The following is a 23,727-nucleotide window of genomic DNA, read 5'->3' as shown; positions in this document are numbered from 1 at the left end:
GAGTGAGTGAGAGGGCCATTTTGTTTTGCCTCTCTTACCATCACCTCACCGCCCCCTCTCTCCCTTCTCACCACCACCACTCCCCAGTCCCCACTCCGACCACCTCTCCATCCTCTCCCGAGGACTCTTTGATAGCGTTCAGCTTGTCTCGCTCCACATCGTCTTGCTAGACGCTCATCACACCGCCACGCACACTTTTCGGATAAAGGAGCCGCGAGGACGTGTCAGAGACACTCCTCTTCTGGCTCCACCTCACCGACCTCATCGTCTCAGCTGCTTGACGTGGTGATTCACTCAAAGTAGAAAACACCGCTTATCATCACCGCTGTATCGCGACGCAATCACCTCTCCCACCCGGCGTCGCGGACTTCTCGCAATTCTCAACACCTCCACCCATCAACACCCGCCCGACTCCTCAAATGCTCATGTCCTCCACTGGCCTACCGCGCTGTCTCCCCAAGTCCCTCACTCACCCTACCGGCATCTACTTCCTCCCGCCCGCTCAACGCGTTACTCTCGCTGAGCTCGAGGCAGCTGACAAGCAATGGCGCGCCTTGCGGGAGGCGGCTTACATGCGCTCCTGGGCCGAGGATGCTACGCTCGTGGGTAGCGCGAGGTACATTGCTGCCGGTGGAGTAGCAGGGGAAGGGCTGGGAAGGAGGACGAGCAGCGTTATGAGTGGAGGACAGCAGCAGAGTAATGGTGGGAGGAGGGGCACGGCGCGAAGGAGGAGGAAGGCACTCTTGCGTTTTTTGAAGAGCTGGTAGGTGTGGCCAAAAAGGCAAGGCTAGAGCGCTAGTCTGGCCGTCAGCAGGCAAGTAAGTCACGAGGTGTAGGCGACCTTGGAACTGCCTGAGGCCCACATCCACCATCACGCCAATACTGGCCAAGACAGCAGCCCCCCTTCGCTGCACTCAAAGATCGAAGCTTCGTCGTAGCCTCGCACACGCACAAGCGTCGCAGACACAAGCGTCAAACGCCGGCACGTTCATGCCAGGCAATGCGAACACGTCTTGCAAGGCGCCATCGTCACCAAAAGCCTCTTTACTTCTAGCGACAACCCCCATCCTCAAGCCCACCGTCAAGTTCGCCCGTAGATCTTCCTTCTTCCCACTCCCCATTCCCTCCTTTTCTTTGCTGTGTATAGATTTCTTTCCTCTCCTTCTCGCCTCTTTTTCTCACCACCCGCCTCCCCATAGAGCTCGATGAGCCCCCACTTGACTTCAATCCATCTTCGCCTAGCCCAACGCGGTGAAGAGCAGACCGAGTGGTGGCAAAGTCAGATAAATTATTCGGCGGAGATGCTGGTCAGGCAGGAAGCAGGGAAAGCAATGAAGTCAAAGACGATCACGATGGCGCAGGTCCTTCCCCTTCCTCTTCGTCTCCTGTTCCCCTTCGCCCTCCTTCTCCTCCCTCTCCCTCTGCACCTTCATCTCCCTCAATCTGTTCGCATTCCGGTCACAGACCTGCTGGCTCTGCTCTGTCCAGAGTTTGAGCTTCTTGATCTGTTGCGGGTGCACGACGAGCGCGCCGAGGGAGGTTTGATGACGTGCTCCACGAGCCTCAATCGCCCATACGCCAGCCACGTCCGTCTTCAGGCGGAGGACGATGTGCTCTTCGCCGGGCACGAGGAGGCTGTCCCTTCTTATCGGATTGGCCAGGTCGAACGAGGGCTGAGCGGAGAGCCAGGCAGTCGCGTTGCTGATTGGTCCTGAGCCACGACGTACGATATGGGAGGGCGGGCCGTGCAAGTGGATCGAGCTGGCGAAGGGAAGGTGACGTCAATACGGCAGGTAGACGGAAGAGACACTGAGCAGCTGGCACGCACAGCGATTCCTTGTCCAGATTATTGATGACGAGATCGTACGCCCATTGGTCGTCTTTGACTTCGAAGAGAGGCAGGCGCCCAACATCTACTATTTCGGAAATGCTGCCCGTTCGCGCGGTGGTGGCGAGCACAGGCGGGCCCACTAGGTGCGCGTTCTCACTAAGCGACGCAGTAGCAGCTCGCGCGTCGTGAGCTGTGCCCACCATCTTGATCAGTCCATGTCTGGCATTCAAAATCCCCAGCGCCTCTCTATCACGATTCGCGGGTACTTGCTTTTCAATCACAGGGATGAGGACAGGGTCAGGAAAGTCGGCGCACCTCCATGGTATCGGGCCAGGCCAGTCCGTCGTAGCCGGCAAGGCCGGCAAAGTGACGCGCAGACGGTCTCGCGTGCGCTCATTCTCGTCGAGCTCCTCTGCTCCAGCAGCAAGCAGCGCCGCATGCTGAACCGAGTCGTCGATGATGTGCACCGCAAGGAGGCCCGTCCTGCTAGGCGCGGATTCCATGGAGGGGAAGCACGCAGGGTTCAGCATGGAGCGTAGCCAGAAGTCCGTAGGTCCTTGCTGCCTAAAGTCGACTATCACGTCGTAGCGCTGCCCTGCGCTGATGAGCAGTCTCTTCATTCGGCGACGCACAAGGTCCGTCCCGTCCGCAGCGATCATCTCTGCGTGTCGGCCATCGAAGCTGACGACCATCGAGGCCGTGGCGATGATGCGGAAGCGAACACGCTCGCGCTTGACGAAGAGGCGGCGTGGGTTGAGTCGGTTGAGACAGTACGGCGAGGAATGACCAGGAGGGAGGAGGGTGCAGTCGAACTGGCCTCTGCCGTTGATCAGCGTTGACTGCGGACCGTGAGTGGTCTCACTAGCTGCGGCCACGGCAAGATCGCTTTCGTGGTCCCAATCCTGCAGCATCAGTACTCGCTCAGAATCGTAGTCCCTCCTGCGCCTGTAAGCCTCCTTCCTGCTTGAGTGAACAATGATCGGGCCTGATAGCCCGCCGCCCATCTGCTCGCCTACATGCGCATGCCACCAGAACGTCCCTGCCTGACCTTCCAGCGGGATGGTGTACGTCTGCCCTTGACCAGGTAGCAAAGAGCATCCAGTCAAGCCAGGGACGCCTTCTGGGTTGGCCATGCTGGCCGAGGTCTCGTTGAAGAACAAGCCGTGCCACTGGATAGAGATGGACTTGTTATGCAGGTTGCCAGTGAGGTGATTGTTCACCGTCAACACCAGTCGATCCCCTTCATTCACCTCCACCAAGGGGCCTGGCATCTGACCATTCACTGCATATACCATTCTCAATCTCCCATCAGGTCGCGCAAGTCGCTCCGTGACATTGAACATGAAATGCCTGACTCGAGGTGCGGCGTGCACGTCGAACCTTTCGTTGAGCCGATAGCTGGGTGCCTTGATGGGTGGATCAGACTGCCGAGCTAGGTCGTGCAGCGTGGGACCTTGCCACATGAGCTTGTGCCCATAGAGGTAGAGGGAGAGCCAGAGGGTTAGGTATCCCATGAAGGCAGGCACGAGGATGTGCGCCCACCGCATGAGGTGTGAGTGCGAGAGAAGCGTGCTGGTGTTGTCGTCGTGGCGCTCTTTCCTGAGTGGGAAGAGGAGCTGCGGGAAGAAGAGATTCGACCCTCGTGGGCTGCCTTGCTGGCTCGGTGACTACCTCATTGCGGGCCGCTACCCTATTACCCGTTACCCGGGCACATTGTAGCGGCTGGATACTGCCGGCGGCGTGAGCGGTAGAGGCTCGGCTCGGCGTTGCGTCACCCTTTCCCACTTCACACGCACCTTTCAGCCTACACAATCAGATGACCTTGACTCACGCTCTACTCTCTGTTCTTGTAGCTTGCCCCGCACGGGATGACGAATTGTCTGCTGGCCCTCACCCTGACGCCATTGTTGCCGCCGCCGCCGCCGCTGCTGTTGCCGTCGAGGGTGCATCTACCAATGTTCCTAGCTCAACCCGTGAGAGACTCTTGCTGGAACGAGTGCGTTTGCTCAGCTACTGCCATTTTGACTTCTCACCAATTTACTCCACTCGTGCTGACCACCACTCTCGACGAGCTGCTAGGCCAGTCGCGTACGGTAGCAGCGAGTGCGAATCAGCCACTCTCCCCTGCCGTGCCACGCGACGCGGGTTCGCTCGTTCCTCTGGCCCGCCCCCTCGGCCGAGGTTTCCTGGCCTCACTGGCAAGTGCCTCGCCTTTATCTACTATCGCCGCACGCAGGGCCTCGGCGAAGCGCCCGTCCGATTCTTTCCATCCGCCAATCCGCTGCGCTGCGCTCGTTCTCCTTGGCGACCCTCACTCGCAGCCTGCCAGTGCTCAAGCCAGCCAGCCAGCCAGCCAACGAGCCTAGCACGCCCTTTCCCCCCTCCCCGTCCGCCTTGTCCGGCGAAAGAAAGTCGAGCTAGGCATCCCGAGGTAAAGGGCGAGTCGCCGCTTTCCCGCTTTCATCCTCGTCCTGGTCCTTCCTTCGTCGTTGTCGCATCGTTGCGTTGGGACCTGAGTCAAGTCTCAGAGAGAAAGAGACCGGACGACTGACCGACCGAGCGAGCGAGCGACTGAACGAGCAAGCAAGCAAGCAAGCAAGCAAGCAAGCAAGCAGACGACGAGGAAGAAGATCTTGCCGCCGACGTTCCACTCTTCATCGACTACACCGTCATCCTCATCATCATCCTACGCAGCCTGCAATCACCTGCTCAGTCTAGCTGCTAGCCAGATCACTAGCACCAAGTTGTGCTCTCGCGCCTGTACTCGAGCTCGCCATGAATATCCCGTGGTATCCTACTTCGGGACCAGGGATGGCATCCTCATCCAAGGCCACAGCATCATCGACACCCGCTCACGATGGCGACGGCACCATGTCCCCCTTCTTCCCGCACGCCCGCATCCCCACAAGCTACGAAGCAGCGGGAAGCAATGACGCCTCATCCTCGAGCGACGCCTCCTCCCTCCCTACGCCAGAAACAGCAAAGGATGCTTGCACCTTGCTGCTAAACGTAGCAGCAGGCAACGCCCATCACCAGCGCCAGCAGATGGCGTCTCATCGAGGAGCAGCTTCTCATCGCGACTTGCACGCCGGCGGATGCGACGATGCCAACCTGGTGGACGTCCTGTTCCCTCGTCAACACGGACGCAATAGCGGTAGCACTGATCAGCACCATGGAGACATCTGTGGCGTTAGTGGCGCGGGAATCTCGAGTACAGAGTGCGACAAGTGTGACTTTAGCATCCTCGACGACAGCAACATCACCCCTGCATGGTGCTCTGAGCCTCACTGCTCTGCTGCTACCACTACATGCTGCGAGGCGGATCATACTGTGACGGGCAACAATACAGCAGCGTCGACGGCTGCGGCGTGGGGTGCTGCTTCTTCGGCGGATCCCTTTGTATGCGACTTTGCGCCTCACAGTCACCTTCAACACTTCGATGACTGCTGCGATCCGCACCATCACTCCATCCCTGCTACAAGCTGCCCAGACGCACACTGCTCCACCTCTGCTGTGGCAGCCACCAACGTCTGCCCAATCGACGGTGAGCCAATCTGCACCGATCCAGCGTGCGACGAGGTAGGCGTGGCAAGTGCCGATGCTTGTAAGGCCTGTGAGCATCCCTCGGTGGAAGGTAAAGCCAACCCTCCTACGATGGACGAAACGATGCAAGCGTTCTGGAACTGCTGTACAGGCTGCCCTGACGGTAGCGGGAATCTTGACTTTGAGGCTTGCTGCAGAGCATTGGATGAGGCAGGGCATGCCGCACATTGCCATGACAGCCACGCTACTACGGCAACGACGACGACTGCGACCGCGACAGGCGGGACCACGACGCCGAATATCTTCGACGACTGCCAATTCATGGTGCCACATCAGCATGACCAGGCGGGACTCTGCATCGATCCGTGCTTGACGCATCAGCATGCTCAGCCTCATGCTCACCACCAACACCACCATCCGCATGGCCAGCAGCACCAGCCGTACAGTGCATCGCTCATGCACACATGCAAATGGGCAGACTGCTCCTTTCGCTGTGCATCGCAGCACGATCTCTACCAGCATGTCAATGATGTGCATCTGCAAGCCCCGAGCTCAACAGCGACGACGAGCAGCGTATGGCCATCCTACGGCGCGCCCTCGACTTCTGCGACGCCAGCGGCACCGGTGTGCCAGTGGGACTCGTGCAACACGCAGCAGAGCGCGCTCTTTACTGGGATGGGCAATGATGCGGACCCTCAAGCCGCACTTCTCGAACATCTGATCCAGAGTCATCTCGGGCCGCTGTCAACGCCGGGGCCACATCAGCACCAGGGAGCCGCGTCGAATTGGCCAACGCATCCCATGTCCAGCTTCTCACACGCGCCCGCCTACCCGCATCCGCACCATCAGCTTCAGCACCACCAGCACCAGCCGCACTCGCAGCTGCAGCCAAGTTGGCGTCACGCACCGCCCCACGTCAAGGGGCCTGGCATTCTGGCGCACGGCCCCTTCAGCAGCTCTGCGAATCAAGCCACGGCCTCCACCTCCTCTCTAGCCGCCTCGCCAAGCACATCTTCTTCCTCCTCAGCCATGGGCGCCGTCTCTCCTCGCACGCCCACCACCTCACCGCTCGATCGCGCCGTGGCAGCGCCGAAGCCGACCCCTCGCGCCACAGGCACAGCCAGCAGCAGTGTCGCCGCTACTCCCTCCAGCTCACAATCCGCAGCGGACGATCAGCCCGTCCCCGACGGCAAACACCCATGCGGCTGGATCAACTGTTCCCTCTCCTTCGGCAGCCATGAAGCCCTCACAAACCACATCGCCTCGGTGCACATCGGCGGTGGAAAATCCTCCTACACCTGCGGCTGGGTCGGATGCGATCGTGCGGCCGAGGGCAAAGAATTCGCACAACGCCAAAAGATTCTGCGACACGTACAGACGCACACGGGGCATCGCCCCTTCAAGTGCGAGACGTGCGGCAAACGTTTCTCCGAAGCCAACACGTTGAGTCAGCATGTCCGCACCCACACGCGCGAAAAGCCCTACGCATGCGACTACCCAGGCTGTACAGCCCGCTTCGCCGTAGCTGGCTCCCTTACGATCCACAAACGCTCCCGTCATACCAATGAGCGACCCTTTGTGTGCGAATGGCCCGGGTGTGGGAAAAGGTTTGCTGAGAGTTCCAACTTGACGAAGCATAGGAGGACTCATAATGGTGAGAAACCCTTTGTGTGCCAGGAGTGTAAGAGGGCTTTTTCGAGGCCTGATCAGTTGCAGAGGCATAGGAAGGTGCACGAGGGGAGTGGGTTGCATACCGGCGCGCACGTTGTGGATGGAGTTGGGGTTGGTGGTGGGGGCGGAGGGGGAGGGGAGGCGAGTGTGAAGAGGCAAAAGATTGATGCTGAGCCGGTGGGGATGGGGATGGGCATGGCGGGTAGCGGAGCGTAGAGACATCAAAGATGGGAGGGAGGGGAAGAGGAGAGGAGCAAGACCATTTGCTAGGTCTTTTTTTTGTACGTGATACCACCCATCCTTCGGTCTCTCGAACTATTCGATCAGATCAGTGAACCCAAGTCTAGTGTACGAATGCAATTGACCGCCGACCCGTATGCTGATGCTCATCCTCGCCTTACCCTCTCGTTCAACGCTCGCTCGCTCACTTGAACAGCAACTCCTTTACCGCACCAAAAGCGGCCTTGAGTCCACCGCGTTTCTTCTTCTGCTGCTGTTGCTCCTGCACCGTTGTCTCTTGTGCTGCTTGTGTTCGTGCCTGTGCCTGTGCTGGCGCTGGCGCTGGCGCAGCGGACGAGGAAGCTGCCGCCGGAGCGGCGTAAAGCTCGTCGTTGAGGTCTAGGCTACCCTGTTGGGCGTGCTTACTGGGCGTGACTTGTGCCGAAGCTGGTGCTGCGGAAGCGATTGCAGGGGCCGCAGCCGCAGCTTGGTTCTGCGGCTCAGTTGGGGCCTGAGGCTGTGCTGCTGGGGCCTTGATTTCTTCTTGAGTAGCAGCGGGAGCAGCGACAGTGATGGGGTCCTTCTTTGCAGGCTTCTTCTCCTCCTCCGTCTCAACGACAGGGAGAGTCTCCTTTTTCCCCCCCTCGCCACTGGGCCCAACAGCTTGGGTGGGCGCCTCAGCGGGTGCAGCCACCTCAGCCGGCCCAGGGGCTGGGGCTTGAGGGGCCGCCTCTCCGCTCAGAGGGGCGTGAGCCGTGGGAGCGGCTGGCTCTGCGCTTGAGGCGGGAGCAGCTGAATGCTCTGGCTTGGCCTCGGAGACGGGGGTAGCCTTCTTCTCCCCCTCCTTGGCTGACGCCGAGAGGGCAGCCGCGGTGGTAGCGGCGGCGGCCGAGGCAGCGGCAGCCACGCCGGCAGCAGCAGCTGCGACAGGAGCTGCCTCCTCCTCCTTCTTCTTCTCTCCCTGTCCAAAGCCCACATTGCCCATCAACTCGACGAGTTGCTGATCTGCTGAAGGGCCCGAGGCCGAAGACTCGGCATGGGCGGCAGCACGAGCGCTCTGTGTTTGCGAGTCGACTTGCATTTCCGATGCGCTTGCCGGGAGTGAGGTTGAAGGGGGAGCAGTGTCCGTCGTGGCGTGGACGGGGGCGGGGTCGGCCTTCTCCTCCTCCTTGATGGCTTCGACGGGCTTGGAAGGAGCCGAGTCTTTCTGCTCCGTCGAGCTGGTGTTGGCGGCGGCGGCGGCAGCAGCAGCGCCGGTAGCAAGGGCAGCTGCTCCTGCGGTTGAGGCGACGATGGGCGCTGCTTCTGTCGAGGATGGAGCGGTGGGCGCGGTAGCTTGCGCTTTGGTGTCCTCTGGCTTGGTCGCTTCTGCCTTCTCCTCTTCTTCATCTTCCTTGTCTTCCTCATCATCTTCGTCGTCCTCCTCAGCCTCGGACTCTTCTCCCTCCGGGTCCAGCTCGTCCAATTCATCCAGAGCATCCTCATGTCCATGCGCTTCGAGCGCCTCCTTGATGCTCGTGATGCACTCGTCATCCTCATCCGCCCAGTTTCCGTTGATCTCCAGCTTCGTCAATGCACTGAGATGACGCTTGATGGCGCCACCCAGCGCCGCCAACCCTTTACGGTCAATATCATCATACTGCAGCTGGAGCGTCTCCAACTTTGTGTTTCCTCCCTTCGCCAGCGCCTCAGCAACCAACATCCCTCCCTTGGGCTTGAGCAGCATGTCGCTCAGGTTGAGCACTTTGAGCTCCGGCCAGTTGGGCAACGCAGCCGCAATGGCCCTCGATCCCCTCAGGGTGGCCGTGTTGTCCTGCAAGTCGAGTACCTCTAGGCCCTTGCACTGGGACAGACCACGGGAGATCGCCTCAATTCCCTCCATCCTGATGCCATTTTGGAACATTCTCACCTCCCTCAGCCCACCGTGCTTTGCAAAAGCTTCAGCCCAGAGGGGCGCAGACCCATTTTCGAGGCGGTTGCGTCCACAGATGACTGTTCGGAGCTGGCTAGTGCCGCCTTCGGACTTGATGGCTTCTGCTGCTTCGATGAGGGCCTTTGCGACGATGGATCCACCAGTGACACCGAGACCGTTGTTGTTGAGTTTGAGGACAGAGTAATGGCGATTTGTCTTGAGGAAGTGGACCATGGGCTCAGCAGATCGTCCGCCGAAGGCATTGTCGCTTAGGTCGAGCTCGACGAGAGCCTCATTCTCTGCCAAGGAGTCGCAGAGAGCCTTGAGCGCTTGTGGAATCTCGCTGATCAATCGACCAGTGAAGATGTCCGCAAAGTCTGCTATGCGCAGCTTCTTCTTTGTGGCGAGGACGGCCGCCAAGGCTTCGCATGCTGGTACGCCTAGGGTGTTACCGCCAAAGTGGACCTCCGTGAGATCGGGAATGGCATTGAGCTCATCGAGATGCGGTTGAATATCCGCTGCGCTGTCGAGCTTGAGATTACGGCCGGCGATGCTAAAGGACATCGTGGCTGTCGAGCTGAATTTGGTGATGTGAAGAGGAGTAGTCAAGAGTTTTGTGTGTGGTGTTGGTCTCGCGACCTGGTGCAGCTCACTCAACGTCGATCTTGCGCGGCGCAGAGCCAAATCAATTCGACCAAAGTCGTCTGTCTCTCCATCCGCTCAATTTGCTTTGCCGGTCCGACTGGCTCTCACACTCAGCCCGCTCTCCGCCGGCTCGTGCTGCTCTCCACCGCGGCTCGCTCCTTTCCATCCTCAATATATGCCAACAATGGCACGCATGCCTCCGCCCTACTTTGGGCAGGCGCTCGCCAGCAACACGGTCTCCTCATCCTCTTCGCAGCAGCCAGCAAAATGGTCTCGCTACCTCCTCACGGCCGCCACGACGTACTGTGCCGCTTGGGGACTCTACTACCTCGCTCAGGACTCCCTCAGACGCAGTACAGTTAGGAGGAGGCGAAAGCGTCATCATCGCAAAATCAAGGGGGCGAGCGGCGTTGATGAGCCTCGAGGCGACGGCGAGTCGTCCATGGCCGTCACACAGCAGTCGCTCAGCAGCGAGGAGTGCGCCGCTATCGAGGAGCGCTTTGCCTCTACCTCCATCTTGGGGCGCTACGTCAACCCTTTCCCTGAATGGAGGGAGCAAGGCGTATGGGAATTCATCGTCTGGAAGGGCCTATACTTCGCCACGCATTTCAGGTTTAATGCTGATGGAGGGATCAAGAAGAGCTCGCAAGAGAGAATCATGAGTAGATTGCAGACGACGCAGCCGAACTGGGCGAAGCATAGGGGGCCGAATACCAAGAAGAGGGGAGTGAACAAGGGCAACAAGGGAGCAGCCGCTGGCTCGGGTTCTGAGCCTGACAGCTGGGATGAGTTGAGCGAGAGCGAGCTGCGAGCCTCCAAGGCTGGGCCACAGCGCTCCCTTAAGCCTTCACAGTCGGATCTGGCGTACACCTGGTGAGCAGCGCGATCAATACGATTCAAGATTGAGGCTGACCTCTACTCCTTCTTTCGCACTCAGGATCGGCCAATCGACCTTCCTCCTCACCCTCTCCTCTCACCTCACAATCCTAACAGACCCAGTCTTCGGCGTCCAACCCATCCCCTCGCTCTTCTCCCCCACTCGCCTCAATACAACCCTCCCTGCGACACTGGAGGACATCCTGTCCCACACGCACATTGACGTCGTAGTAGTGAGTCACAATCACTTCGACCATTTCGACGCGAGGGTGGTGCCGTTGTTGGGCGAGGACACCAAGTGGGTCGTGCCGAAGGGGATGGGCAGGCTGTTGCTGGCATGCGCGGCCAAGGCACCAAGGGAGAACATCTTTGAGCTGGATTGGTGGCAAGAGGTGAAGATCCCCACGGGCGGCGATGGCGAGGACAAGAAGAGTGACGTCGTCCTTCAGGCACGAGCCCTCCCCGCCATGCATTGGACGGCTCGCACTGGCCTGGACACCAACCAATCACTCTGGTGCTCCTACTCACTGGAATTGCGCAGCGCCACCACCTCTTTGTCACCCCACCTCTTCTTCTCTGGCGATACCGGCTACTCGCCTTCACTGTACCGCAGCATCGGCGCCCATTCCGGGCCCTTCGACGTGGCCTTCCTCCCTATTGGCTCCTACTCCCCTCGTTGGCATATGCGACCCCAGCATGTCAGCCCTGAGGACTCGGTAGAGATTGCCAAGGATATCAGGGCGAAGAAGGCTGTCGGGATGCACTGGGGGACGTGGATCATGAGTGATGAGCAGTGGGAGGAGCCGGTGCAGAGATTGGAGGGGCTGGTCAAGGGGAGCCAGTGGTTTGAGACTACTGGGTTGGGAGAGACGAGAGTTTGGCGGGCGCAGTGATGATGCAGTGGATCGATCGTATTAGAGGTAGCTGTGCGTATGTCTAGACGTATTGATAGATGTCCTCCCCTCTCCCCGACCTCACGTCCTCGTTATGCAGAAATGCAGCGACTTGATCTCGTGGGTCTGCTCCCCGTCTGCGGTCCCATCACGACGACGTTGCATTCCCTCCCCCTCCTTTATCTTGGCATTCCTCTTGGGATCCTTGCCACCCCCTTCAGCAGCCACACTGTGCACCTCGGAATCACAGCGCCACTTGAATCTTTGTGCCTCGCCTCCAGGTACGTCGATCCCTTCAATGCCCACCTTGCCCTGCTCCGCCAACAATTTGAAGGTCCGGGCATCGTGACGGAAGACCTCACTTTGCGGGTCTTCCCCCTGCTCGTGCTCGCTACGTGCTGCGGCGGGTTTGCTGCCTTCTTGACGTTTGACCACGTTGTAAGCCTGATCGCAGCCTGTCTGCCTACCAAAGATTATCGAACCAGGACGACGTGAGAGAAGGTAGTCCAGAGCGGCGAGACAGCGCTTTTGCGCTGAGAGGGAGAAGAGGTGAAGGAAGCTGCGGACGAGCAGAGGGGATGATTAGCAGGTGTAAGCTCTTCGTCACTAGCATGAGCGCCTGAGCGCAACGTGCACGCTCACCTTCCCAGGAAAATAACGTCGTACCCCTCTCCCCCATCCGTAAGTTTCTTCAACCTCTCCAAGTCCTCTCTCTTGAACACATCGGCCTCAACCCACTTGACCCCTTCCAGTCCTCCCTCCCCCTCCCGATCACCAAACAGCTCGAATCCAGCCCTCATCAGACTACCCAGCAGATCAGAAGCAACACAGCGCTCCGCAGGAATCCCGGCTCGACCTAGCACAGGGTCGCGGGAGAGAATGGCACGAATGTCCTGCCCGAGACCGCATCCTAGGTCAAGAAAGGTGGGACGACGTGTCCCTCCTTCATCGTTGCGCAGAAGGTCGAGAGCTCGCCCGTAGGGCTCTTGAAATACCATTCCCGGCACCAAGAAGGCGTACGCTGCCAGACAAGGGTATTGCGTCTCGAGCATGATCTTGTCGCGCGTCTTGACTATATGCTCCACCAACTTGCTCTCTTGAGCCTTGCGCTCCTGCTCATCGGCGTCGGCTTGCTCGACTAGGCTGTAGAGGTCCGGTCGCGACCATCGGAAAAGAGCGAGTGTCTCGGGGTCCAAGGGTAGGCGAGGAGTGGGGACGTACAATTGCCTGATGGCGGAGGAGAGAAGGTGGTTGCGATGGTCGGGGGATGGCGGGCCGTCGAAGCCTTCGCCACCTGACGAGGATGTTGGAGACATGGTTGCGAGATGCTCGAGAGTGGCGGTGGTAAAGAAGGCGAAGTGCAAGCTTCCACAGCCTGGTCCCTCTTCTTCTTCTTATGGCTCCCGAGGCCGAGCACCGGTGCAGGTTGCTGACCGGCTTGTATGTACCAAATTCGAGATGCTGACCTCCATTTCAAGCCTCGCGAAGCTCTGAGCTCCACCTCCGCCTTTTGCCTGCAGCCGAAAAACGCCATGCGATCGAGCCGCTGCAGAGCGAGACAAGGTTTGACGGCTCGCTGACCGAGGTACCGTTCTCTGGGGAGCTTGAGCCTCCAAGTCTCCAAGCCTTCCAGCGACGAGCTCGATTCGATGATCTGCAATATCACAGGCAAGGGTGCCGCATCGCTCCCTCGACATCGTTGTCAAGTCAAGCACTCGCTTGTGATATGTCGCTCGACGTACGTGGAGATTGAGGCCGAGCAATGCGTTTCTTGGGCCTCGGGCCTCTGCATGATCACTGAGCCAAAGCCACGCCGCGAGCGGTACGGCGGTACAGTCAGAACCGCGGGAGCTGGAGAGCATCGCCGAGGTTGCCGTCATGCCAGGGTGATTGGCTCGCCGTGCACCGCCGCAGTGGCATGGCCCAACGTAGCATGCAGTGGCAGTCAGATCAACCAGGAAACATCAGGTGCTCGTCATTATTTCGCCTGCTCCTGCTCCACGTGCGGGGCCCATCTCAGCGAAGCCAGTACACAGCGCTTCGCCCTCTCCTCAATTGACCCCATGTCATCGTTCTGGTCCTCCTGCCCATCATTTGCCGACTTGTACCAAGCGCACTTGCCCGTTTCTCCACTCTGGACATTTCGTTCTCTTACGCCGCCCATCTCCTCATCTGGCACAAGCCTACCCATGCCGGACATACCGCGCTCGCACGCCTCAAAGAAACGGCGTACGCAAGGAATACCAGAGTGGTATCCTGCCGCGACTAGTACGCGGCCATGCGTACGGGATATGAGCCGCAATATGGAGTGTATGAGGAGCGGGTGAGATGAGGAAACCCAGAGCGTGTCTGCTATCAAGAGTCGATCATATCCTCCTGGTTGAAGGCTGAACAATGAGAGAGTGGCAAAGGTCAGCCAAGAATAGTCCAGAGAGAGATATTGAGACGAATTGGTGACTCACCTTAACAGCTCGTGTTCTTGCGCCTCGTCACCCCAAGCAAGGCCGCGCACCATGAGCTTTTGCTCATCTTGCTGTGTACTCTCCTGGTCACCTCGCCGTGAGCGCCTCTCCTTCTCCTCCAGCTCGACATTGCCCCTCAAGCATCTCAGTATCCCCTCATCAGGATAGTCCGTCACGACACTTCGTCTTGCTCCCATCCTCGCTGCTACGAGAGAGGGCAGACCCGTACCCGCGCCCAGCTCCAGGGTCGTCTTGCCTCTGACGTCCGCCCAACGTGACGACGCCGATGACGACGGAGAGGAGGAGGACGAAAAGGACGGGGAAGACGAGAGAACGATGTCGTTGGCCAGCTCCCAACCTGCATCCCACTGATAATGGGCGAAGAGCTTTGTATTCACGCCATCGTGGTTCGGAATGTTGTAGGTGAGTGACCCGACCGAGCCGGAGGAGGCAAGGGGGCTTGATGGCAGGAGTGGGTGCGAGTAGACTAGACGCGATCCAGGCGTGCCTCTTGAGGGCGTGTGCACGTCGAAGAGGGAGGAGAGGGAGTCACTGAAGAAGGAGAGGCCCGTATCCGCATCATCATCTTGCTGGTGTTGTCTTGATCTTCTTGAGTCTCCCGCCGTCATATTCCCTGTACCTGAGGTCAAAGCGAGCCTGCTTGCTATCTTGACTAATGTCACCGTCAATCTTGAGCCAATCTCGCTTTGCCTTTACCTCCTCGTCTCAATCAACACCAGGGTCCAAAGTCGTGGAACAGGAACAGGCACCACTTTTTTTCCCGCGGTCCGGCTCAGTCACTCTCTCGGCCTTCTCGCCGGATGAGAAAGCACACACAAGCAGCGCCCCGCACGCGTTGGATTGAGAAGAAAGCACACAAGTAGCGCAGAGCCCCTGCGCTTCGACCTTGGGACTTCCCCACATTCCCGGACCCACCTGACCACGCAGAGCGTCCTACCTTTTTCCGCTCTTCATTCGCTTCTTCTTCAGGTGATTATCCATAGAAAAGCCTTCATATCTATCTAGAGCATCCTCCAGCTTCCACGAGTCAGTCATGACCTCCAGCACATCCGAGCCAAGTCGCGATCCTCCGCTCGCGCCAGGACAGAAGGTGGAGCCCGTCAAGCTCATCATCGATACGGACCCTGGCGTGGACGATATCCTCTGTAAGTAGACCGGAGCGGTACCATCGAAACATGGCCTGTAGAGCAGTCTAATACTCTTCTCTCCGCCACAGCCTTCATCCTCGCCCTCTCCCTCCCGCACGTAGACCTGCTCGCCCTCACCCTGACATTCGGCAACACAACCCTCGACTATGCGCGCGATAACGTGCTGCGACTCTTCGGGGTCTTGCGCAAGCAGTATGAGGCCTCGCCTGAGGGCAGCGCAGAAAGGGAAAGGTGGGGTCGCCTGTTTGGTCCAGAGGCGAGGAACAGGGTCATTGATCTAGCCCTTGGTGCTGAGGGACCCTTGGGAGGCAGGCAGCGCTTTACTGCGTCTTACTTCCATGGGCGTGACGGATTGAGCTCGGTAGCTTTCCTCAAAGACGACCCCTTCCCGCTGCCCGTACCGCCGCCTATGACCGGCCGCAGCAGCGAGGTCGAGGGGACGCCTTACGTGCCAGCTCCTCTCCGCCTCTCTTCGAGCGACTCTGCCTCCACTCTGCTCTCGCACCTGCGCAACAATCCGCCCAACACCATTCGCATCGCGGCCATCGGTCCTCTCACCAATTTGGCCCTCGCCTGGCAAAAGGATCCGCATACGTTCGCTCGCGTTGGGCTCATCTCCGTCATGGGTGGTGCCCTCGATGTACCGGGGAATACGGCGCCTTGCTCCGAGTTCAACACTTATGCTGACCCGTGGGCCGCTAAGGTGCTGTTCGAGGAGGCCGTGGGACATGAGGCGCTCAAGGAGAAGAGAGGACAGAGGTTGCCCATTGAGCTTCTCCCGCTGGACATCACGGGGAGGAGCACTGTGCCCTACAAGAGGTTGATGAGTGGGGGAGACAAGACGCCGTTGAGTCGGTTGTGAGTGCGCGAGCCTCATTCAACAAGCGCTTGAGCGACTGTCTGCTGACCTTATTGCCCGGCCTCCTTCTCACGCGCAGCATCACCTCCATCCTTGCCCATCCCCGCCAAGTGACAAATAGCTACGCCCCCTCCGCCTCCTCCTTCGACCCTGCAGTGCACGACCTCTTCCAAGCGCACGACCCGCTTGCCGTGGCCCACGCCTGCTTTGCCTCTCGCTCTCAAGCGGAAGGCTACCACTCTGCACCTTCGCAAGACGCGGTGCCTAACGAGCGCCGCAGCGAGGACGAGGGGCGCGGCTGGTGCTATCAGGAGCGTCACTTCGCCGTCGAAACGGAGGGGACATTAACGCGTGGCATGTGCGTGGTCGATCGACGTGCTCATGGAGAAGAGGGGGAGAAGAAGGCGAAAGGAAAGAGCAGGGCAGAAATTGTTGCCGAAGAGGAAGCCAGGCAGGCCAATGGCGGCGCCAAGATCGACGAGAGCGAGAGCGCTACGGGTACGCCCGGACTCGTGAGCGTGGTGACAGAGAGCCCTGCAGAGGGAAAGTGGTTCCCGGACGTGTTCTGCTGGAGCTTGGGGTGCTAGAGGACGCCCGTCGTCCAGCCGTCTTTTGCATCGACGGACATCACACTGGATACGTAGAGTCACATCGTCGCATCGCACTGGAATAGCACCATATCGATTAGAGAGGTCACGAGGATGAAACCGCCACGAATCCCTGAATGACTCTTTCTTCCTCTCGGTGACGCTCAATCCACCCTCCTCCTTCTCCCCTCACATTCACTTCGCCTTCGTTGCAGGCAAATGCAACCTACTAGCCAGCTGTCGCGCCTTGACATCTGGCGCCTTGCCAAACGCCTTCCTAACATCAGGCCCAGCTCCAGAAGTCCCATAACCTCCCCTCTTCCCAGCGCTACTTCCCGCGCCGATCGCTCTGCGCTGCTCTTCTCCGAGATACCCAACGATGTACTGCATGCTTCCCCATTCGATGATCTTCTTCTCCAGCCAGACGAGACTGACGGGCTTCTGCAGGAAGTCGTTGCAGCCTGAGGAAAGGGCGGCTACCTTGTCCGAGTTGAGGGAAGAGGCTGTCAGCGCGACGATGATGACGGAGGCGCGGAAGGGGGTAGAGGCCGGGGTGCTCAGGGCCGTGTTGGGGGTTGTGAGACTTGTTGACGAAGCTGAAGAGGAGGTGCCGGTTGTGGTGGTCGACATTCCGTCAACGCCCAACCTGCCCTGTCCACCAGAAGTCGGTCCACCCGAAGGACTGGTTGGCGGCACGACTCCCTCACTCATCTCGCGTCTTCTGATCTCCTTCGTTGCCTCAATACCATCCATGACGGGCAGCTGGATGTCCATCAAGATGAGATGGAAACCACCAGTAGCCCATTTGTCCACCGCCTCGCGTCCGTTGACGGCGACTTCGGACTGGATGCGCTTGCGGTTCATGAACTGCTTCAAGATGCGCTGATTAATGGGGTTGTCCTCAACGATCAGCACCTTAATGGGCGGCAGGACTTTCTCCCGTACTGCGGCTCGACGCGAAGGAGCGCCGCGACGTGTAGTTGGGGCGAACCCTGCGCCGATTAGGAGGCCAGATTGCGGTTGCGCAGATGGACGAACGCCAGAGGAGGGGCCCGCGCCAGTGGAAGCGGCGGCTGTTGACGCTGCTGCTGCCGAGGGAGGAACGCTGACAGGTTGTTCGGGCGAGGTGGATTCGTTGATAGCATCGTTCACGTTCGCGTTGTCATGCTCTGTGCGCTCTGCCTGCCGCGAGGCAGTGGCAGTAGCGCCTGGCTGAGGGGCAGTTGAATTGGCCTCATCAGCGCGTCGGCTCGCGGATACACGACGCACGACTGGCAGGGGCGGTGTAGGCACAGCGGGCGACGGACCTCTGGACATCTCAATGCCCTGCTGTCTCCTGACATCGCTATCCCTACTCTCCTCTCCAGCAATTGCCTGCAGCGATGTCGACGCTGACGCTCCTGATGACTGCGGCGCCAATGATGCGGAAGAGAAAGGCTGAGAGATTGGCGTGGCCAGCGGGGGCGACTTTGCTGCAAGTACTTGATCGATGCCCACCTGCGGCGAGAAGAGGGTACCTGGTGGCGCAGACTGCCAGTCCGTTGCTGGGGAGCGGGCCGTGAGCAATGATGACGATGTCGATGGACCCGCTGAATCTTGCCCTACGCCGTTCCTTGAGGCCAACGTTGGTGGTTCAGCGGTCGTGCCGTCAGATTGAGGCGACTGCTCATCTCCGAGATGTTCCAAGTTGGACGATGTCAAGGGTGTCACTTGCCCACTGTCAGACGCTGTCCCATCAAGCTGCATACTGTTCGCGCCCTCGGAGGAAAGACGTCGTTGCCTCTCAGAAGGCGTTTCGCCCGCCGTGCCCGACTCGTCCAGGATCTTTGCCAGCGGTCTTGCACGGGGAGACGTAACAGCCGCGGTGGACGCATCGTCTTGCACATCCCCACCGGCGCTGCCGCCAGAGATTCGACGTCGGAAGTTGCTCTGGTTGCTGCTTCCTGCACTTCCACCTGCACTGCTCGCGCTCGCGCTGCTCGGGTGCGGCGAGACTTCGCCCGACTTATTCGGCGAGGTGCCATTACCACCAGCCCCAATCGCAGCAGGCGTATTCGCTCCCCCACTCCCTCCCCCACGCGAGGCGCCACTTCTCCTCGTCCCCGCGCTCCCGTGACTGTACGCACTGTTACTTCTACGACCCAGCGCGGGCGGCTTGATGGGCTGAAAGAAGATGCCAGCGGGCTTCCCATCGTGCGACTGTATCATCATCCCGCTCGCTCCTCCTCCACCTCCTGCGCCCAGACCAGTTCCGAGACGGGCTGCCGTCTCGCTGAAGTATTCAAGAGCTTCTACCGGCATTGGACTGCTCGAGCCGGTGGACGAGCGATGTGATGAATGGGAAGACAGGGGTGGTGCTGGGGTGAGGAGGTTGCTTCCGGTGACGGAGGGGGAGGCGGAGGTCGAGTTCGAGGGGGAGCCACGGCTGCCGCCACTAGTGCGCAGGGCGTGGAGGACGGGGGAACGCGACTGCGGCTGGAGGGTGGCCCCCGCTTGTGAAGCATGTTGCTGCATTGTTGGGCTCGCAGCCTCCTCTTCATTACCACCCTCTGAGCTGTTGCTTCTCGACAGCTCCTGACGCAATGGCGTAGGGAGGGACGGCGTGCTGGCCATGACGGACGCCGGATCTGTGCGAGGGAAGTTGGGGATCTTCATACCTGGTCCACGCCTGTTCGGAGATCGTCGGGGCGACGTGGGAACATTGGCGCTGGAGCGTGGTGGCGACGCTGGCGTCGCTGCGCTCCATGCTGATTGCTGAGATGGCGAGGAGGGAGCCGACTTCTTTGACGGTGAAACATCTTGTTGTGGAGGTGCGGGAGTGTTTCCTTTGCTTTCGTGCGAAGGAGAGGCTGCGGCGGACGTACCCTTCGTGTTCGTCGATGACCGCGTTCTTGAGCCCCACAAGTGCGGCGAGCTCGGACTGGTTGCGATAGGCGTAAAAGCTGCATCGACGAACGGTTTGCGCACGGCTGTATGCAGGGCAGTGAGGATTCGGCGGGCGCCGGCTGGCTTAGGGATGACAACTATCTCGGGCAGGAGAGCGTTGGCGGCCACATCGCTGGGTGTGGTAACATTGCTGTCACCCGGAGCTTGCACGCCTCCTTCGAGTAGGCGCTGTACCAGATCCTTTATCGAGCGATAAGTGGCGAGCGACGAGAAGAATATGATGGCCTGCGTCGCACTGCGAGGCGGGGAGACTGACGTTGACGGTCCTCTTCCATCCAATGGAAACTCGGCTGATGCGACGGCTGCCGCATTGTCCGGGTGAGGCGTTGTCTGCCCCAACGCTGTACGTAGGATGGGAAGGGCCGATCGCATGCGCAGGAGCTCTTGCTGTAGCACTTCAACGTCATCGTCGATCATGAGGAAGGAGAAGGCGGGCATCTCGTCGCCGCCGCCGCTGCTGACAGCGCTCGGCGAGGTGGCTCGCACGGTGCTGGCGTTAGAGTTGGCTGAGCCTGATGTGGTATTGCGCTCCATAGGGACGGAAGACGGCTGCGCTGAGCCTGCTGGTGATACGGGGGCTGTGCTGTAACCGCCATCTGGCTTATCGCCGAGCATGACGGGCACACCGGAGACCGGATCCAACACGGCTTGCACTTTATCGATCTTCTCCCCCGCAGCGTCGCCTGATGAAGAAATCTCCTTTGCCAAGTCCGACTTGTACTCCACAAGCGCCGGCCTCCCATCGCCCCCAGAAAGCGCAATGGCCGTCTTCGCCGGCGTGGTTGCAGCTGCTGCTCCTCCTGGACCCTCACCGTGATCACCGGTCGCAATTCGAGTCACTTCACAGCCGAACCGCTGTAGGAGATCCGTGAGACCAGCGGCGAAGGGGCTTTCGCTGTCGGCGTGTAGAGCAGCGCGCTGATCCTTGAGCTCGAACGCGGCAAAGTTGCTCAGCTGGGTCGGCGTGGGATCTTCTGCTAGAGAGGGGCGGGAAAGGTGGGGGATCTTCTCCTGCGCGTCGGTCTTGGTAGTCACGGTCGACGTGGGCGCGCCTGGCGGGGCCAGAGACGCGACGATGGACGGGAAGCTGAGCCTGCCTTTGAGCTTCTCCCCATCTGCTACCGCCCAATCTGCGCCAGCCAGCTGGAGCATGTAGCCTTCAGGAGCAAAGAGCTCGGACCGCGGAGGCATAGCTCCAGATGGCGTCTGAGTTCCTAGGGCGAAGGCGATCTGGTTCTTCTCGAGGAGCAGATCCACCTCTACCGTCGAGCCTTTCGGGGAGAGGTCGATGTAGCGCGACATGGTGTGGATAAGGAGGCAGCGCACCGCTCCTACATCCCCATTGGCCATAACTTGCAGCTGACTTGCTGAGCTCGTGGGGTTTGACGAGTTGTCTGAAAGGAGCACAACCTCGATGCCTTTGTCCGCTGCCTGACCAGAAACAACGTCTGCGGCTCGTTGCACCAGCTCAACCAAATCAAAGCTACTTTCTCTCGATGGCTCGCCATCAGAGGGATGGGTAGCTACCCTGCCACTGATCCAATTCAGCCCTCTGAAGGCCTCCAATACAGCCTGGACGGTTGCGACTGGTACGTGAAGGCTGGTCGCGGAGAGCATCTCTTGCGACTCCTCGAGGAGGTGGTGGGGGATGGTATGTAGGAGGTGAGAGATGGGCAGCTGAAGTGTGTCGAGTATGTGTTGGGCTAGAGCAGAGGGGGAAGAGAGGTCCTCGTGCAGAGGCGATGAGGAGGAAGGTGAAGGGACCGAGGTTGTATGCCGGATCGAGGACGAGGTAGCAGAATGCGACGCTGCTTGGGGGGATGCAAGACCGTTGCGCGAGGTCGCAGCTCCCTCATTGTACGATGATGTCGCTCGCTGTGATGGACGAGGATGTCTCAGATCTCCCATACGATGACTCAATGGCGTACTGATGGAGCGATGCACCGTTTGCCGCGGCATAGAAGTATGATCATCTGGGTGCGCCGGAGTAGCAGGGCTTTCGCTACGATCGTTCACGACACTACCACCCTCCCTTTGTGTCGAAGAGGATGGAGGAGAAGGGGACGGAGATTGAACTCGAGTAGTGATCGGAGGAGTAGGAGTTGGGGAAGGGCGCCTCGTCGGTAGGCAGCCCATTGCTGCTGAAGAGGATGGGGATGAGGATGACGATGGTGGCAGGGCCGCTTCCCCGTTGCCGTGTATGCGCGAAGACTGAAGAGCCGCACCCTCTTCTTCTTCCTTTTCACCAGATCTGAATTTACTGCTGCTAGCCATGCCTTGAGCAGCAGCAGGCGGAGGGAACACAGGGAGCGATGGAGTCGAAGCGGAGCAGAGATGAACGAGCGGCAAGATGGCTCATCGATGCCGGCCCGCTTGCCCGCCTGCCAGTCCGACTCGCAGCTCCGCCCGCCCTCGACGGGAGGACGACGCGACATCAATCAAATCGAAGCCCTTTGCCCGCTTGAACAAAGGATCAGGCCGAGCAGATCGCAGACAGATGGTAGAGAGAGCTTCTCAATCAGACGATCGCGCCGGGTGATTATTTGGCTGAACCATGAACTTCATTTGCCTCCGTCCTGCTACGACAGTTTCGCCGCCTTCTGCCCGAGCGAGTCCACCACGTTACTGATATGACGCAGCGCCTCGAGGGAAGCTTCGTACGTCTCCTGTTGAATGAAGGCAGCATGTAGTCAGTGGTCGTGCTCCTTCCTCCCTTCAGTGTGTTCGCACTCACATCCCTGCCCCTGTCCTCGAACACGATGAGACTTCTGTTGCTCTGATCCAGCACACCGGCAAGCGTCTTGTCCAGGATCATCTGGCTCAGCTTGACCTCCACCTCCCGTACTGGCTGGCCGACAGAAGAAGCGACATGATCGATCTCGACCCGAGAGTATGGCTCGATGATCCTAAGGAGATTCTGCTCGAGGAGAGTGTCATACAGCGCCGAGAGGTGGGCTCGGATGATGGGGTCGGCGGAGAGTTCTGTATGAGGGCGAATGAACGTATCGTGTAAGCAGTCAGGCTCAATCATTCTCGAGTACTCCTTCTGGCGGATACCTACCATCCTTGTACTCCTTCAACGTCTTCTCGAAACCTTCAAGACTGCGCTTCTCATGAGCCTCCGCCACCTTCTGCATCGCCTCAACATCCCTCCCGATGCCAGCGTACTTTTGTGCAACTTTACCCTGAACAATAGCCGTCACATCCTCAGAAAGGTTGAGCATGACCTTGCAGAGAAGCATGTACTTGAGGGCTAGCGGGGCTTGTTGAGCCTGCTTGCTCCCACCTCCTCCTGCCCCGGCTGCAGGAGCGCCACCAGAGTTGGCCTTGGCCGCCGCCGCATTGCTCGCCGCAGTGACGGCTGAAAGACCCTCGAGAGTCTCGAAGAAGTAGGAGTACGCCGTAGCATAATCCTTGTCCTCCGCATGAAGGATACCCGACTGCATATCCAGCTGAGCCTGTAGCGCCGGCGGGCAGTAGATGGAATTGGCCGACGTCCTAGCCGACGTCAATGACGCCTTTGCCTTCTCTGCATTCCTGATTGCATGATTGACGCGAGACTCCAGCAGATGCACCTCAGTCAGCATAGCCTTATCGTCCAACTTCTTGAGCTCGCGCAGCAGCGAGTCGATGAGGGGAAGGGCTTCGCGGAACTGACGCGTCTCGTAGTAGAGGGCGATGAGGCGGGTCTCGAGGTTTTGGCTCAGGAAGATACGGCGAGAGGAGCGGGCCCACTCGATGTTCTCCTTGATTGTATCAATTTGGATCTTGGCCGAGTCAGGGATATCGGCGAAGAAGTCGAGGAGGGAGCGGATGAGCTTGGCCGTCTTCGCCTTTGCGATGGAGGCCATGAAGGTGCGGGAGGAGCGGACTGTTGCTGCTAGCTGAGTAGGGTTGCGGGTGTCACGGTAGAGCTGACCAAGACGGAGCAGGGCTTGCTCTTGCTGCTTGAGGGCATCTTCGTCGTCTGGTTTTGGCGGGGTGGAGAGGATGGATTGTAGGATGGACTCGCCGCGGGACTGATCGCCGGATGCGAGTGCGGCATTGGCTTCTGCGAGTGTAGGAATACTGCCATTAGTGGCAGTCGGCTTGGCTGTTGATGTTGAAGCCATGC

General features: G+C 59.5%; 10 protein-coding genes across 10 annotated transcripts; 4 read left to right on the top strand and 6 right to left on the bottom strand.

Annotated features, from left to right (window-relative positions):
* Nucleotides 1-425: 425 nt before the first annotated feature.
* Nucleotides 426-767, top strand: BDZ90DRAFT_260992 (hypothetical protein; the record flags this gene model as incomplete). Its single annotated transcript, XM_025508325.1, has 1 exon — nucleotides 426-767. The coding sequence occupies one exon, from the start codon at nucleotides 426-428 to the stop codon at nucleotides 765-767; it is 342 nt and encodes a 113-aa protein (XP_025361344.1).
* Nucleotides 768-1,337: 570 nt separating this feature from the next.
* On the bottom strand, nucleotides 1,338-3,294 carry BDZ90DRAFT_221277 (Cupredoxin; the record flags this gene model as incomplete). The annotated part of the gene is made up of 3 exons (XM_025504468.1): nucleotides 1,338-1,761; nucleotides 1,829-2,223; nucleotides 2,299-3,294. The coding sequence occupies 3 exons, from the start codon at nucleotides 3,292-3,294 to the stop codon at nucleotides 1,338-1,340; spliced, it is 1,815 nt and encodes a 604-aa protein (XP_025361343.1).
* Nucleotides 3,295-6,550: 3,256 nt separating this feature from the next.
* Nucleotides 6,551-7,117, top strand: BDZ90DRAFT_207838 (hypothetical protein; the record flags this gene model as incomplete). Its single annotated transcript, XM_025503993.1, has 1 exon — nucleotides 6,551-7,117. A coding segment is annotated over one exon (567 nt), but the record flags the coding sequence as incomplete, so codon positions are not given.
* Nucleotides 7,118-7,386: 269 nt separating this feature from the next.
* BDZ90DRAFT_232848 (RNI-like protein) lies at nucleotides 7,387-9,805 on the bottom strand. The gene has a single exon (XM_025506408.1). It carries the CDS (start codon nucleotides 9,738-9,740, stop codon nucleotides 7,470-7,472), a length of 2,271 nt encoding a protein of 756 aa, XP_025361341.1. The 5' UTR covers nucleotides 9,741-9,805; the 3' UTR covers nucleotides 7,387-7,469.
* Nucleotides 9,806-10,046: 241 nt separating this feature from the next.
* Nucleotides 10,047-11,590, top strand: BDZ90DRAFT_265000 (Metallo-hydrolase/oxidoreductase; the record flags this gene model as incomplete). The annotated part of the gene is made up of 2 exons (XM_025508649.1): nucleotides 10,047-10,694; nucleotides 10,759-11,590. The coding sequence occupies exons 1-2, from the start codon at nucleotides 10,264-10,266 to the stop codon at nucleotides 11,588-11,590; spliced, it is 1,263 nt and encodes a 420-aa protein (XP_025361340.1). The 5' UTR covers nucleotides 10,047-10,263.
* Nucleotides 11,591-11,671: 81 nt separating this feature from the next.
* Nucleotides 11,672-12,926, bottom strand: BDZ90DRAFT_280219 (hypothetical protein; the record flags this gene model as incomplete). Its single annotated transcript, XM_025509256.1, has 2 exons — nucleotides 12,233-12,926; nucleotides 11,672-12,149 (listed from the first exon to the last, which is right to left on the bottom strand). Exons 1-2 carry the CDS (start codon nucleotides 12,904-12,906, stop codon nucleotides 11,672-11,674), a joined length of 1,152 nt encoding a protein of 383 aa, XP_025361339.1. The 5' UTR covers nucleotides 12,907-12,926.
* A 500-nt stretch (nucleotides 12,927-13,426) lies between these two features.
* On the bottom strand, nucleotides 13,427-14,901 carry BDZ90DRAFT_232847 (hypothetical protein). Its single transcript, XM_025506407.1, has 2 exons — nucleotides 14,053-14,901; nucleotides 13,427-13,977 (listed from the first exon to the last, which is right to left on the bottom strand). Exons 1-2 carry the CDS (start codon nucleotides 14,679-14,681, stop codon nucleotides 13,569-13,571), a joined length of 1,038 nt encoding a protein of 345 aa, XP_025361338.1. The 5' UTR covers nucleotides 14,682-14,901; the 3' UTR covers nucleotides 13,427-13,568.
* On the top strand, nucleotides 14,895-16,765 carry BDZ90DRAFT_190626 (nucleoside hydrolase). Its single transcript, XM_025503866.1, has 3 exons — nucleotides 14,895-15,218; nucleotides 15,290-16,079; nucleotides 16,160-16,765. Exons 1-3 carry the CDS (start codon nucleotides 15,107-15,109, stop codon nucleotides 16,665-16,667), a joined length of 1,410 nt encoding a protein of 469 aa, XP_025361337.1. The 5' UTR covers nucleotides 14,895-15,106; the 3' UTR covers nucleotides 16,668-16,765.
* Nucleotides 16,733-21,932, bottom strand: BDZ90DRAFT_232845 (hypothetical protein). Its single transcript, XM_025506406.1, has one exon. It carries the CDS (start codon nucleotides 21,885-21,887, stop codon nucleotides 16,863-16,865), a length of 5,025 nt encoding a protein of 1,674 aa, XP_025361336.1. The 5' UTR covers nucleotides 21,888-21,932; the 3' UTR covers nucleotides 16,733-16,862.
* Nucleotides 21,933-22,192: 260 nt separating this feature from the next.
* On the bottom strand, nucleotides 22,193-23,725 carry BDZ90DRAFT_253406 (putative 26S proteasome non-atpase regulatory subunit Rpn6; the record flags this gene model as incomplete). The annotated part of the gene is made up of 4 exons (XM_025507797.1): nucleotides 22,193-22,279; nucleotides 22,348-22,595; nucleotides 22,675-22,888; nucleotides 22,973-23,725. 4 exons carry the CDS (start codon nucleotides 23,723-23,725, stop codon nucleotides 22,193-22,195), a joined length of 1,302 nt encoding a protein of 433 aa, XP_025361335.1.
* Between the last annotated feature and the right edge of the window lie 2 nt (nucleotides 23,726-23,727).

The sequence above is a fragment of the Jaminaea rosea genome (genome assembly GCF_003144245.1).
Source record: "Jaminaea rosea strain MCA 5214 unplaced genomic scaffold BDZ90scaffold_9, whole genome shotgun sequence".
NCBI lineage: Eukaryota > Fungi > Basidiomycota > Exobasidiomycetes > Microstromatales > Jaminaea > Jaminaea rosea.
Note: the sequence above shows the minus strand (reverse complement) of the source record. Positions and strands in the feature narration are given on the sequence as shown.